The sequence below is a fragment of the Ctenocephalides felis genome, unplaced genomic scaffold, assembly GCF_003426905.1.
Source record: "Ctenocephalides felis isolate EL2017-DRISC unplaced genomic scaffold, ASM342690v1 CF-g0.4_SCAFFOLD_01170, whole genome shotgun sequence".
NCBI classification, from domain to species: domain Eukaryota; kingdom Metazoa; phylum Arthropoda; class Insecta; order Siphonaptera; family Pulicidae; genus Ctenocephalides; species Ctenocephalides felis.
The window spans coordinates 19,830,224-19,843,615 of NW_020537324.1; the positions used below are offsets into that span (position 1 = coordinate 19,830,224).

Genomic DNA, 13,392 nt, shown 5'->3' on the forward strand with positions numbered 1-13,392 from the left:
CATCACGAAATAATGAAACAAATCCTTTAAGAATTTATGTTAATGTTTTGTTTTGAATATATATAGCTTTCATGGCATTTGCTACTTCAACCATTATTCTGTTCCTCAATGGAAGCATCAATTAAAATACTGAAAATTTTCCTCAAGACTTTATTTTTGGCGAAACTGAGCTGCGTTTTAGGGAGATAATTAAGAATTCTTGTACACACTCTCGCACCGTAAATCATATTCCACCGTGAAAATTATATTCGTTCATTTATGCTATCAAATGAACTAAATCTTGTTAACAACGTTGATATAAAGATCAATTTTACACTTAAATATTTAATAATTTCACACAGTACATCATACTTTTAATAAGGAGTACATCAACCCTCATACTTCATTACTATCTTATATGAATAAATAAATATGATCAATGTCCGTACATTTGTCTACCGATTGTTAACATATTTTACATTTAATTTGCAATTTAACTGTGTTGCACTGAATAATATATACATGACAAGTTTGCTTCTTGCAATAATTAGCTTCTCCTGCGATCTCAAGAAATTCTATTTCTAGCTTCTAGTGTCATTATATTCCGCATGCAATTTTAATAACAGAAATTTGTTCATCGCTTTATTTTTTCTCTTATATAGATATTTCCAATAAAATAGCATTTTTACTTTCGTATGTGATATAATAAAAGAACTGTTACACATTAAAAAAAACGGCTCAGGAGAAAAGAATTCGGAATAGTAATCATTTGGTAATATTTCACCTTCTCTAGCTCTAATTTCGCGAATGTATATAATTATATGTGAAAAATCCAAGTAAATTTTTAAACAAATAAGAACTGTTATGTACTGCTTCGAATCCTTTTTTTTTCTATTAGATACCAATTGTATAAAAAAATATTAATAATTTTTGATAGTAATGGTGCGTACCTATATGCAATGCTTGTAATTATTGGAGTAAATTTTGTAGAAAATGTTGCTAATTCATTTGCATTAAATTTCATTTTCTAGTATGCATAATTATTTATCAATGTAAATGAATATTTACTAATGTTTGTATAAATCAGTATATAAAAATTTCTTTTGAGTGGTTTGAGTGTGTGATGCTCTAATGTAGTAAATCAATTACAAAATTATTTTCTGATCATTTTGAATTATCTTCTTAAATTTAAATGCCATTGTCTTTTTCCTGCTTATCACAAATACTGTAGCACATTGCGTGGAAATTCTATTTTGTATTAAAACTTCTTGAATATTTAAATTTAACATCCATAACGTTTTAGCATCATCTAATATTCATGACGACGCTTGACTACACAAACATCCAGAACAGTATTTAAGATTTTCGGAATCGCGAATTTGGGATATATTGATAATTTTTGTTGACTTAACAATTGAAAGGAGTACATAATTATATTAATGCGAAGGCTAAACTGAAAAGTACAATAATTGTTTGATATTTAATCCTTGATTGTCTAATATTTGATCCTAAACTATAAGATATTTACAAGAATAGAGAGCATCAAAACTTGAATCCAAATTGCTCTAAATTAATAACATTATATCCAATGATCAAACCTTAATTTTTATGCAAATAATTTTTGCAAAAATCTCATTAAATATTCTTCATTCACACTTTGGTATTATGTATGGGTACTTTTTCTATAGATAATTAATTTGTACACCGAATTTTCCTTAAAGTATTTTGTAAATCAATTCGTCTCATTCTTAATTCTTACTTATGTAAAATTAAAAGTTTCATAATAGACTTCAATTCAAGAGGTTAATATAATTTAATTAGAAAAATTGATATGCTAGTACTAGCATGTCTTATATTAATCTACTGTTACGACTACTATTAATGTTTTATTTATTTTTACCACAGATAATTATAATAATTCAAAAAAAAATAATGAAGCAAAAAATAAGAGAATGCGATAATTAATTCAGTAATAAATCATATTAAGTTTAATTCATAATTCATTTAATACATTTTTGGTATTGTATTCAAAATCATACTTCATCGAGTCTTTCTAACACCATATTAAAAAATTATTCAAATGATATACTTTTCTGTTTATATTTTGTTGATACATAATGCTATTTGTTTATGAATATTCACCATCTTTTCGCTAGAATAAATTGCATTCCGGATTTATTATCTATCTACAAACAAGTTTGAGATTTTTTTTTCATTCTTAAATACTTAATGTTCCGAAATTATCTTCTTGTTTTTACATTGTTTGTTAATGTAAATACAATATTTACGATAACAAATATTTGTATTTTAAATAGTGGTAAACTTGAAAGCAGTTTTGAATTTTATATCTTTGATAGTTATATGGGCTCCGTAGTAAGAACGTGATTTAGCATCCACTTGATCCGAGTTCGATACCTACCTAGGCTAGCAGTAGTGATATCAAGTAGTAGCGATGTCATATTTTTACTTAAGATTATATAACATATCATTTTGATTGCTGACATGAAGATTTATCTCTCTAAAATTAATATATAGAAATTATAATCATATTGTTATGGTAATTATTTGTCCTTACAAAGTTTAGTACAAATGTTTTCAATAATTATGTTAGTTCGCATTCTGATGTTTTACTATTTATACTTGCAACATTTTTTTTTATCATCGGTGGTAATTCAAAATATTTCCAGCTGCAGTGGTTTTATAGGAAAATAAGGTTTTCAGGCTTTCATAATTATTTATTTTGTCAATTTATTAAAGAGAATCTCAAGCCGATCATTATGAGCTACTATTGTATATTTATGATTTTAACTTGAACAACATAGTTATAAATGCTATAATTATTATCAATACAAATTGTCATAACATCAGAAACTTTCATGTATCTTTTGCAATACTAAATAATCAAATAGCTAATGAAAGTGCATTTATTCGAAAATATAAACTTCCTACGAGCGCAGGTGTTTTCTCAGGTGAAACTCGATCTAGAGAGGGCTTATAAATGTGTTCATTATCATAACATGGATTTCAATAGGTTGCTGAACAGCAATGTAACGTAAGAGAAAATCAATTCAATAATACTAGAAATCCTACCGTTTCCATATCAATTTACATTTATTGCTGATTGCAAAATCGATAATAGTTGATTTGCTCGAGGCTGGGTGTAGAAGGAAAAATATTTATAAATTCACTTTTTTATCTTTACTATTTAATCTTGAAACAAATACTGGTTAGGTATATATTCTATACTATAGAGAAATTTCTTATGACTGAAGCACCTATTATTTTCAATTGGAAATAAAGCTTGATGACGATCTTAAAATAAATAGTACATAAATCAAAATTTTTGTAAATTATTTATTAAGTGCTATTTAACACATTGCACTTAATAACATGGTTCTATTCGCGTCATTTACAAAAAAAGGTATATTTATAAACACATAAAACCAGATATGTAATAATAAAATAATTAACAATGAAATTAATAAATCATATTTATAAAAATGCAAATCATAATAAATTAAATATTGTATAATTTAGTAGTGAAAAGTATACTGAATGACCTGAATATTTATCTCCATCGCATACTAGTTGTAAAATTGCAGGAATAAAATGTAAAAACTCATTTTTATGTTATATTATTCTAATCTAGCATTACTAGCAAATCGTCAAGTAGGAGTACCTGTTTGATATCCTTAAATGGTTATAAAGTAATTGCCGATATGAAGACGGTGCTTTCACTTTTTCCTTGTCTCTCCCTGAACTGATAAATAATAAGGAAGTACGAAAGGCGGTTAAATTTTATGCATCGGGACATGCGATACTGCCGGCGCTTCTAGGTTTCATTCATTGCACGATTTTCTCATACAACTTTATAAATATTGGTTGGCGCTTATGGCGTACGTAACCACTTTCAAGTGATAAGAAATCTATACTACATTTATTTTAAAATAATGTATATATTGTTTATATATATATATATATATATATATATATATATATATTAACAAAGTCTAGTAATCGGGCATAACATCAATAAAAAAAAATTATGCCCGATTACTAGACTTTCAGAAATCATGCAATATATGCAATAGTGTGTGTGTGTGTGTGTGTTATTGATTTTGTCGCAAACGTTATATTAATATCTATTCCAGATGAACCACGACCTCATCTGGGTGCCTGGGAGGACCCTCTGACAACACTGTCAGCCTCGGTTCGAGCCTCCACCGGACGGCGGCGTAAAGGGCCCACCGGTGGTGGCAGAACCCATACCTCAGCGGACAGCTGGGGATCTAACTCTGATCATGAACTTTCTACTGACGATGAAAGCGATCGCAGTGCTGCTTCAACAACAAGGTATTCACCATATTTTTTATAATTAATGTGAATTGCATTTGGAAAACATCATTTATTGCAACATGTAAAGATATTCGTCGAGATGACCGTTTCAAGTAAACGGCATAAAAATTCTTCGTATTTTTTATTGAGAATTTACACCATGTACTGGATACATTTTTATTAGCTTTACAATGAAAGTATACAAAGTAAATAGCATATAAATTCTAATCAGTATCTTACTTCGGAAAATAAAAAATAGTTCAAAAGTTGTTCTGCGAACTCCGCGTCATATCAATTTAGCATATTAGAATCATTTAGAAGATCATAGGTTAGGCGTTGCAGTTATTATGATACACTCACGTTCGAATAAATACTATGCCCTTCGTCCATATGATCGATTTTTGATTACATCAATGCAGATTTTAAAAATAAACAACTAAAATGCTTATTTAAATATATATGATTAATTATAGTACCTAATATAGTAATTTCACTTTTTTCGCATTATAATAATGCTTTCGCTATATTTAAACGAAAACGTGTGGGCGCGTGCGTGTTTGTGTATGCGAATAATTCACTACAAAAATATAAAAAAGTAGTTCATGTGTTGCAAAGTTTTCAACACATATGTGTTTTCTTTTCTTGCTCTAGTCGCGGTCAACTGCGATCGACTTTGAATAAAGCTCGCACTCTGTGGCGCTCTTCCGGAGGTTCATCGGGCTCATCTTCTATGAACGGATCTTTGAATTCTCCTGGAATGGCTCAACCCGGTGCAGATCCTGCTCATCCTGGCGATGGCTCGCCTGGAGGGCGCTTATCGCGATGGTTTTCAATGAGAAGAGGTTCTTCGCATCAATATGATTTAGGAGGCACTACAACATCCAACAACGCGCAAATTACAGCCGCTGCATTAGCTGCAGCTGTTGCAGCAACTAATAATAATCACAATGTTGTCGATGGCTCATCTAAGATGCCTCAACTAACGGAGGTATATCTAGCGACAATATTCATATCAATACTGTTTTTATTACACATATAGAGTAAATTACTAATATTTATGCTTAATTATTTAATTTTATTTAGATGGACGAAGACAGTGTACCTGTAACAAATACAGCTTTGCGAGGCAAAGGTTCTTTCTATGGAAGATCGCCGTCCACCACGTCGGGCAGTAGCGGTGTGAACAACGCGAATCGCAGTGGATCTTTACCACCTAACAGTGAGTTGACGTCGACGGCTTTGCAACAGCAAATTCCGCTGCGAAGAACCGCTCCGCCAACATTGCCACCGCCGCCGCCGGGTCTCACAGAATTACAACGGAAGCGACGGCTAATAGTTCAGTCAATAGTCCATAGCGAGAATTCATATGTTGCTACTCTTCAGCGCCTTGTTAACGTAAGTGATCCGTGTGATCCATCGATTGTTTCGAATTAATCGAAAAAATTATGACTTAAAATAAATATTTTATATTTCTCGTATAGGACTATAAAAAACCGCTGGAAGAAAGCAACCCCCCTATACTGAATTCAGCGAAGATTTCTACATTATTCCTATGTCTGCCTGAAATCCTACAGTGCCATTCGATGTTTAGATTAGCGTTAGCGGAGCGTGTTCGTGCCTGGGATCGTGATGAGCGATTAGGCGATGTGTTTTTTAGTACATTTTCCAAAAGTACAGTTTTGGAAATCTATAGTGGCTTTATTAATAATTTCTCTGTGGCGATGGAACTCGCCAAAATGGAATCTAAAAGAAAGTCAGCTTTGGCAGACTTTTTTAAAGTAAAGCAAATGACGGCACACGACAGGCTGTCATTCTTCGGTCTTATGGTGAAACCAGTGCAGAGATTCCCGCAATTCATCATGTTTTTGCAGGTAAAATAGACATTGCACATGAATATATTTTAAAATTTATTAACCACTAAATAAATATAATTTTTGTAATATTACGGCATTTTTTTTAACAATGAGAACCGGCAAATAATAATAACGTGGCATATTGGTAAATTTTATGCCCAAACTGACCGTGGGAAATATTAAAGGCCTATGAAAAGCGGTTTAATTATAAAATTAATTAAAGTTTGCATTTTAGTAGCGTGTTGAACACATAACATGGAGAGCTTTCTCATATCAGTAGCAAGGTAGTGGTATCTAATTCTAATCTTTGCGTCTATGCTCGGGAGTTCCAAACCCGCTCGAAGATTTTATTTTATTTTTAATTATTTTCATTACATTTCTATAAAAATTAACCTAAATTTTTAATTAATTTTATATTTTTCTTCTGAATATTCTATAATAAAGTACCCTGTAACGCCTATATAAAATTGATGTTATACTTGAAACATTACAATTTCATATTAATAGAAACTTATTGCTGTCTTTCGATGAAAAAATATAATGTATTTTCATATAAAAACTATTTTTTAAGGTTGATGAGATAATACTAATTGACGGGACAATACTGAGAATAAATTGAAATATATCAATTGAATAATATATTATGTTCTCTGAATTTCAGGATTTATTGAAAGATACTCCTCAGGGTCATCATGACCGCATGAGTTTGCAATTGGCTTTGACGCAGCTCGAATCTTTAGCGGAAATGCTTAACGAACGTAAACGCGAAGCAGAGCAAAGCCAAGCGTTCCGCGAAACGCTGGCTCGTATTGGAGGCGTACTCAACGCTCGCTCTCTCAGCGATGGAAATCGGTATCTTATCCGAGAAGATGATGTTACACAATTGGTAATTAATCTTTTTTTTCTTATATTCATAACAATAAAAGTTAGTTCTATTGTTCTTTGCCTCTTATTCAATCAAATTTGTAATAAATTTGTTCTCTCAAATCAGGAGTATAATCAAAATGGAATGATAACAAAATCTAAGCCTCGACGATTACTATTATTGAATGATAGAGTTGTGTGTGTCAGCGTAACTCCTCGCCATTCATCTGATTTTGGTGCCGTGGAGAAGCTAACTTTCAAGTGGACGCATCCAGCGGCGGATGTAGAAATTCAAGACTCAGGCGCTAGTCCCACGTTAAGCCGGATACTCACTGCCGGTAAATATACGCTTTATTTTATAGTCTAATACCTGTATATTATTTTTACCATATTAAATTTATTTTAAATACCTTTTTTATATATTGTGCAGGGCTAAACAGGGGCGGATCGCTAAAGTCAACCAACGGTACAGATGGCGGCGGGGCGGATTCTTTGTGTGGAGAAATGAACGCTCTCATGCACGATTATGAAGCGATATCTCGCATAGCAACCATTGTAAATACTCTAAAAGGAAACTATCCTGATTTACAACCTGACACTACGAAACGTATTCTTCAAACTATTCAGTCTTCCATACAGGTAATTTGATAGAATTACGGATCTTCAATCATTTTCTCTAATTTATTTTTTATTCAATAAATACAAAGACATATATTACTTTGTTCATTTCTTAGTCTGATTATTATGTATTCAAATTACCTTAAAAACAGCGAAAAGATGAGGAAATGGCATGGCTAGATTCATGCTGCCTACAGTTGATTGCCAGGGCTCCGCGTGGCGGAAAAGAAGAGACATACACATTTCAGACTGCAGGTCCGGCTGTGCGTCGAGATTGGCTGACTGAACTACGACTGGCCCAACTCGCTCTCGACCCAAACAATTCTCCTGCCTGGTTGACAAGCGACGCATCGCCTGCCCGACGTCCTGCTACCAGATTGCCACTATTTGTTAGATCTCACTGCGTCTATCGTTCGCAACATAAAGCTGAAGTTAAATGCGGTTGTTACTACAATGCTCCTACTAATACAGGTATAATTTTCGTAAGTTTTAGTATTTAACTTTAATGATTTCTACTGGTAAAAGTACATGGTCTTGCAATTGTTCGTCATTTTTATCACATAATTTCCCGTAGGGTAAGTTATTGTGATCGTCCAAAAATCGAAATCGAAAATTTTTACATTTCTCGACGTTTTGAAGGTTTCTGAACATTTTGGCATACTTTAGAAAAAATAGATGTGTGTGTGTGTATGTATGTATGGATACATTTTTTCGTCCACGTTTTCGGGCGCACGGATCAACCGATTTGAATGGTTCAAAAAACATTCGATTCCTATCGATAGGGAGATGTGCTGATTAGTTTTTGGCAAAGGCAGGTCCAGAAGTTACAGAGATAAAGAGCAAAGAGTGCAGAAAATAAAAATTAAGTTTTTGAGAGAACGGAGCATCCAATTTGAATGATCCAAAAAACATTTAATTTGCAATAACGGGGAGAAGTGGTGATTGGTTTATGGCAAAGGCAGGTCCAGCGGTTTCGGAGACACAGAGCTAAATGTGCAAAAAATTGTGGTTTTTAAGGGAACTAAGCGTCCGATTTGAATGATTCAAAGAACTTTCTGCTTGTTTTAACAAAATAATTGATTTTGAAAAAAAAACATTGTTTCAATTTTTTTTTTTAAATTTTTTTTTTTTGTATATCGAAAATAATTCAGGTTTCTATTTTAATTCTGTTCTAATATACCTTAAACAAATAATTTCAACTTTCCAATTCAGTTTATTTAATTTTTATAAATATTAGACAATGTTACAATATTTATAATAATCTATTTTAAAACATTTAATATTCCTCGATCATCTCGTTACGATACGGGAAGTTCCAGCAATTTGCCTCAAGGCACAATGCTTTAATTGCCTTAAGACAGAATTCCACTTACAGCTAGTTTGCTTATGCATTAAAAAATGACGAACCAAAGAATAATTTATATTAATGGGTTATCGGTAACCGTCGAAAATCATCCATTTACCAGCCGAAATTCAAATATAGTTGCGGTATGCTTATAATAGATAACTCATTAATCTTTTAATATTATAATATAAGTGATACTTGTATTAAGTTACATACTAAATAAACCAAATAATCAGTTTAATGTTAATTTCGTGAAATTGCTTTATAGGAAGGACGCGCTCTCGCGGTGCTGTATCCGGCTATGTATGGCTGTGCACAAGTGATGGTGCTAGTAGCCATTTATCAGTTTTGTCTGTGTCTCAACGTGGTGGCGGTGCCAGTAGCGGTGCAACACCAAACGCTGGAACATTGCGGGATTGTGCTTCGCACCATTTGGTCGAAACCCGCGTAACTGCTTTAGAACATGCTCGCGGCCCGCCAGACGCTGTGTGGCTCGGTACAGACGCTAGAAAAATTATGATTTATGCGGCTAACGATCCGGACAAAGCCGATCCTGTATATCAGACAAACGTTCAAGCACCAATTACGCGTCTTAAGTATCATTGCGACTCGACGTTCGTGGGCTTAGCTGATGGGAATGTACTTGTTTACAGGTAGGTTTATGTATAAACAAAATGTTTAATAATTGTATCGATCATCGTTTTTCTTTGTCTATCCACTGTATTATTCCATGTTATATATTTACAGTAGTGATGTGCCGACTCGCAAATTTCCTGATTCGAGTGATTCGAATCATGATTCGAATCAATTCGAATCAAGTTCATATATGAACAATTATAATTTAAGAGAAGAAATAATATCATTTTAATAATTTCATAAGTGAAATAATTAATTTAGTAAGCAAATAATTCCAAAAAGTGCAGAGATGAATACATTTATATTATATATATATAATAATAAACTAGCTACAAATATAACTAATATTTCAAGTGAATTTACAGTAAAATATAACCAAACACTTCTCTATCACTAAACCATATAAAACAATATTCTTAATCTTACGTTGAACGAATGCATGTGTATATTATTGATTGTTTAGATCTAATCTAAACAGGGGGCTGAATCTAACGTCTTACGAATGACTTAAAATTCAATCCACTACTGTAAAGATTGATATTATTTCATTTGCGTGAATTTGCCATTACTTGCATAATTAAAATATGCTAATTTCGTATGTGTATAAAACTCGTTGTGTAGTTTATTTTGATATTAATTAAAATCTAAATCGCGTATTTATTATCTAAATGAGTTTTTGATATTTCATGAACAAATTTGCTCTCAGCTCTTAGTCAAAAATAAACAAACACTCAAGACCCATACGCACTGCATCTCGATAAGTCGATACGCTAAAACACGGACACATGTTTCGAACTCAAGTCGGAATGATTCTGTTTGAGTTATATGAACTCGGATGAATTCATATCGACTTGAAGTCGAAATGAGTCGGTTTGAGTCATAGGAACTCGGATGAGTTCATATCGACTTGACGACAATGAATGCGGTTAAAGTCATATAAATTGGAGTCGGGTGATACATTTAAGCGTATTAAAGCCGGGTGACTCGCATGATTTAATTCAAGATTTATTTTTTATATTTATTATTATTATTTTTTATATTTATTATTATTATTATTTATATTATTATAATATTGTATTAATTTAAAACATATTTTTTATAATCATGAAAATTTGTGTTCATACATGTACACAGTAAATATTTCGCGGCTTGATACGAGTTGATTCGAATCAAGTAAAATCTGATTCGAATCAAGTCGTTAAAGGCTTGATTCGAATGATTCGAATCACTTGGTTCGACTTGGCACATCACTAATTCACAGTACCATATTGTAAACATTAGTCTCAAATATATTTTAAATTAAAAACTAACAAGATCTTCTAATTCAATTACTATTTAGACGTTCTGGCAATGACAAAAGTTGGTGGCCTCTACGAGAGCCGCAAATTGTAAATATGGGTTCAGAACCAATCACATCACTATTACCAACAACTGATGCAGGATTGTTTGTGTCCTGTGGCAGGAAGGTGAGCAGGGTTAATAACTTGCTATACTTTTCATTTTTAACTTAAATTATTACATATAATCTATTTTAGGTAATGTTACTTAATGCACATTCTGGCGAGATTTTACGAAGTTTTAATATAACTCGTCAAGATAATAGTTCTCAGACTGTAAGTCATTTAGCTCTCTCTGGAATTGGATTGTGGGTAGCTCTCAGAGATTCAAGCATTCTTTGTTTGTATCATTGTGAAACATTCAGGCATTTGCAGGTAATAAATTCAAAAAAGTATCATATCTATCTACACACACACTCAAATATATATATATATATATATATATATATATGTGTGTATATTGATTGTTTTTTTTCTGAACAGTAAATCCAATAATAAAAAAACAATTTGTTTTTTGTAGATGTTTAATAACGACGTTTCGGAACTAGATACGTTCCGTCATCAGGTTTATTCTGTCAAAGATAATGTTTTTTAAAACTATTGATTGAAATTAATTAATGATGGTTATTACAGATTATTTAGAAAAAATATAAATGAATGGATTATGTACCAGTGTAAAGAGTTATAAAATTAACTAAAAGAGTTTTATATAAAATTGAGAAGCAAAAACTATTTACCTGTAATATTTACATATCCATATCACTAATATTTTTGTTAAAAACACTCGATTTTTCCCGATGGAGTTCTGTCGGCCAGATGTAAGGACTTGGGCAAAAATAATTTTTAATGGCTCTTGTATCGGTAATTTACGAAAAATGGGAATGTATTGCTTTAGCAAATGTTGAGAAATATTATTATGTATATATATACATGCACATACATATGTATACTCTTTACACTGGTACATAATCCATTCCTTTATAATTTTTCTTAATAATCTGTAATAACCATCATTAATTAATGTTAATCAATAGTTTTTAAAAAACATTATCTTTGACAGAATAAACCTGATGATGGAACGTATCTAGTTCCGAAACGTCGTTATTAAACATCTTCAAAAAACAAATTGTTTTTTATTATTGGATTTACTGTTCGGAAAAGAAAGAATCAATATATTGAAAAAATCCAGGACTTTTCTATTGAATATATATCTATATACTATTCCCATTTTATTTAATTCTTGTTTCGTATTATATTACTACTACGGAATATATATATCCTCGAAGACAAAACATAAATTATGAAAACTTATTTTTGTTACATAGGATATTGATATCGCAAATGATGCGGCCCGTGTTGCACAGAATACTACAAACCGAGAGTTGCATGGAAATGCCCAAATAACAGTTACAGCTTATGGCATGCAAAGGACTTCTTTGGGTTGGTACAAGCACTGGAGCTTGCCTTACCGTACCTTTACCTAGATTAGAAGGTGTTCCTATTATCGGACGATTTGATGTATCTTATCATGTGCACAGTGGACCAGTTACTTTTCTTTTACCGCTTATTGTCCGAAAAACTATGATATGGGTACGCTTAGAAGGAAAGAAGTTGAGGCATTTGATGACAATACCAATAACTCATTAGCACAACAACACAAAAGTGAAACTAAAAATATGAATGATAATGCTGCTTCGGTAAGCGTGAAATTACGTCAAAATTTAGCCAACAGTCCTGTAGTTTTACGTCGCCGGCGATCAAGGATGGTGGTGGCGATGTTGCTTCTCGTGGTTCGAAGACTCTTCCGCGCAGTCTCGGTTCGTTCAGCGCCGCTAGTACAACATCTTCTCAAGGCTCTGGAGACACCTGCGATGTATATGGACTATATGGGGACTTAATGTATATTAAGGACTATGAAGAAACAGTAACTTCCTTCGAAAGTCCTTTACGACGCAGCGACCCCGAATTAGCAGCAATCCCTGGCAAAGTGAGCACATTGGACAGGCGCCTACGTTGGAAATGTGGTCGGCCGCGCTCACTGGACTTATCCAACTGGTCTCCTGATGATTCTCGAAGTTCCTCTGGTCTCTGTACTACTTCTTCAGGAAGTGAGGAGTCGTCGGTAGCTGCTTCTAGGCGTGGTGTTTCACGTAATAATAGCGCAGCATCTGAAAGATTGACGCCAGATATTACTTCAAATTCAGTATTACCACCAAGCAGTCAATTGACTCCTGCAACATCTAATGCAAATACCACTATTAAAATTTCTAATAAACGCGGAATAACAGTGAACGCTCAGGATTCAAAGCGTACAATAATAACTATAAGTGGCGGTAGAGGTTATTTAATTGGCGTCCTCAGAGTTGTATTTCAGCAAATGAAAAGCAAAAAAATCTGGACAACAATCAGGCAAGGTGGTTCCTAA

At 32.6% G+C, this 13,392-nt stretch overlaps 1 protein-coding gene across 1 annotated transcript in view; it reads left to right on the forward strand.

Moving 5' to 3' along the window:
* The window catches only part of LOC113366971 (rho guanine nucleotide exchange factor 10-like), a 37,577-nt gene extending 24,185 nt beyond the window's left edge, over window positions 1-13,392 (forward strand). Inside the window, 16 exon segments of the mRNA XM_026608609.1 lie at window positions 4,131-4,332; window positions 4,966-5,302; window positions 5,398-5,709; window positions 5,796-6,185; window positions 6,829-7,053; window positions 7,159-7,369; window positions 7,462-7,670; window positions 7,802-8,120; window positions 9,263-9,344; window positions 9,378-9,647; window positions 10,970-11,096; window positions 11,166-11,342; window positions 12,293-12,378; window positions 12,380-12,529; window positions 12,568-12,730; window positions 12,733-13,392. Coding sequence (XP_026464394.1) covers window positions 4,131-4,332; window positions 4,966-5,302; window positions 5,398-5,709; window positions 5,796-6,185; window positions 6,829-7,053; window positions 7,159-7,369; window positions 7,462-7,670; window positions 7,802-8,120; window positions 9,263-9,344; window positions 9,378-9,647; window positions 10,970-11,096; window positions 11,166-11,342; window positions 12,293-12,378; window positions 12,380-12,529; window positions 12,568-12,730; window positions 12,733-13,392 — 3,920 coding nt within the window.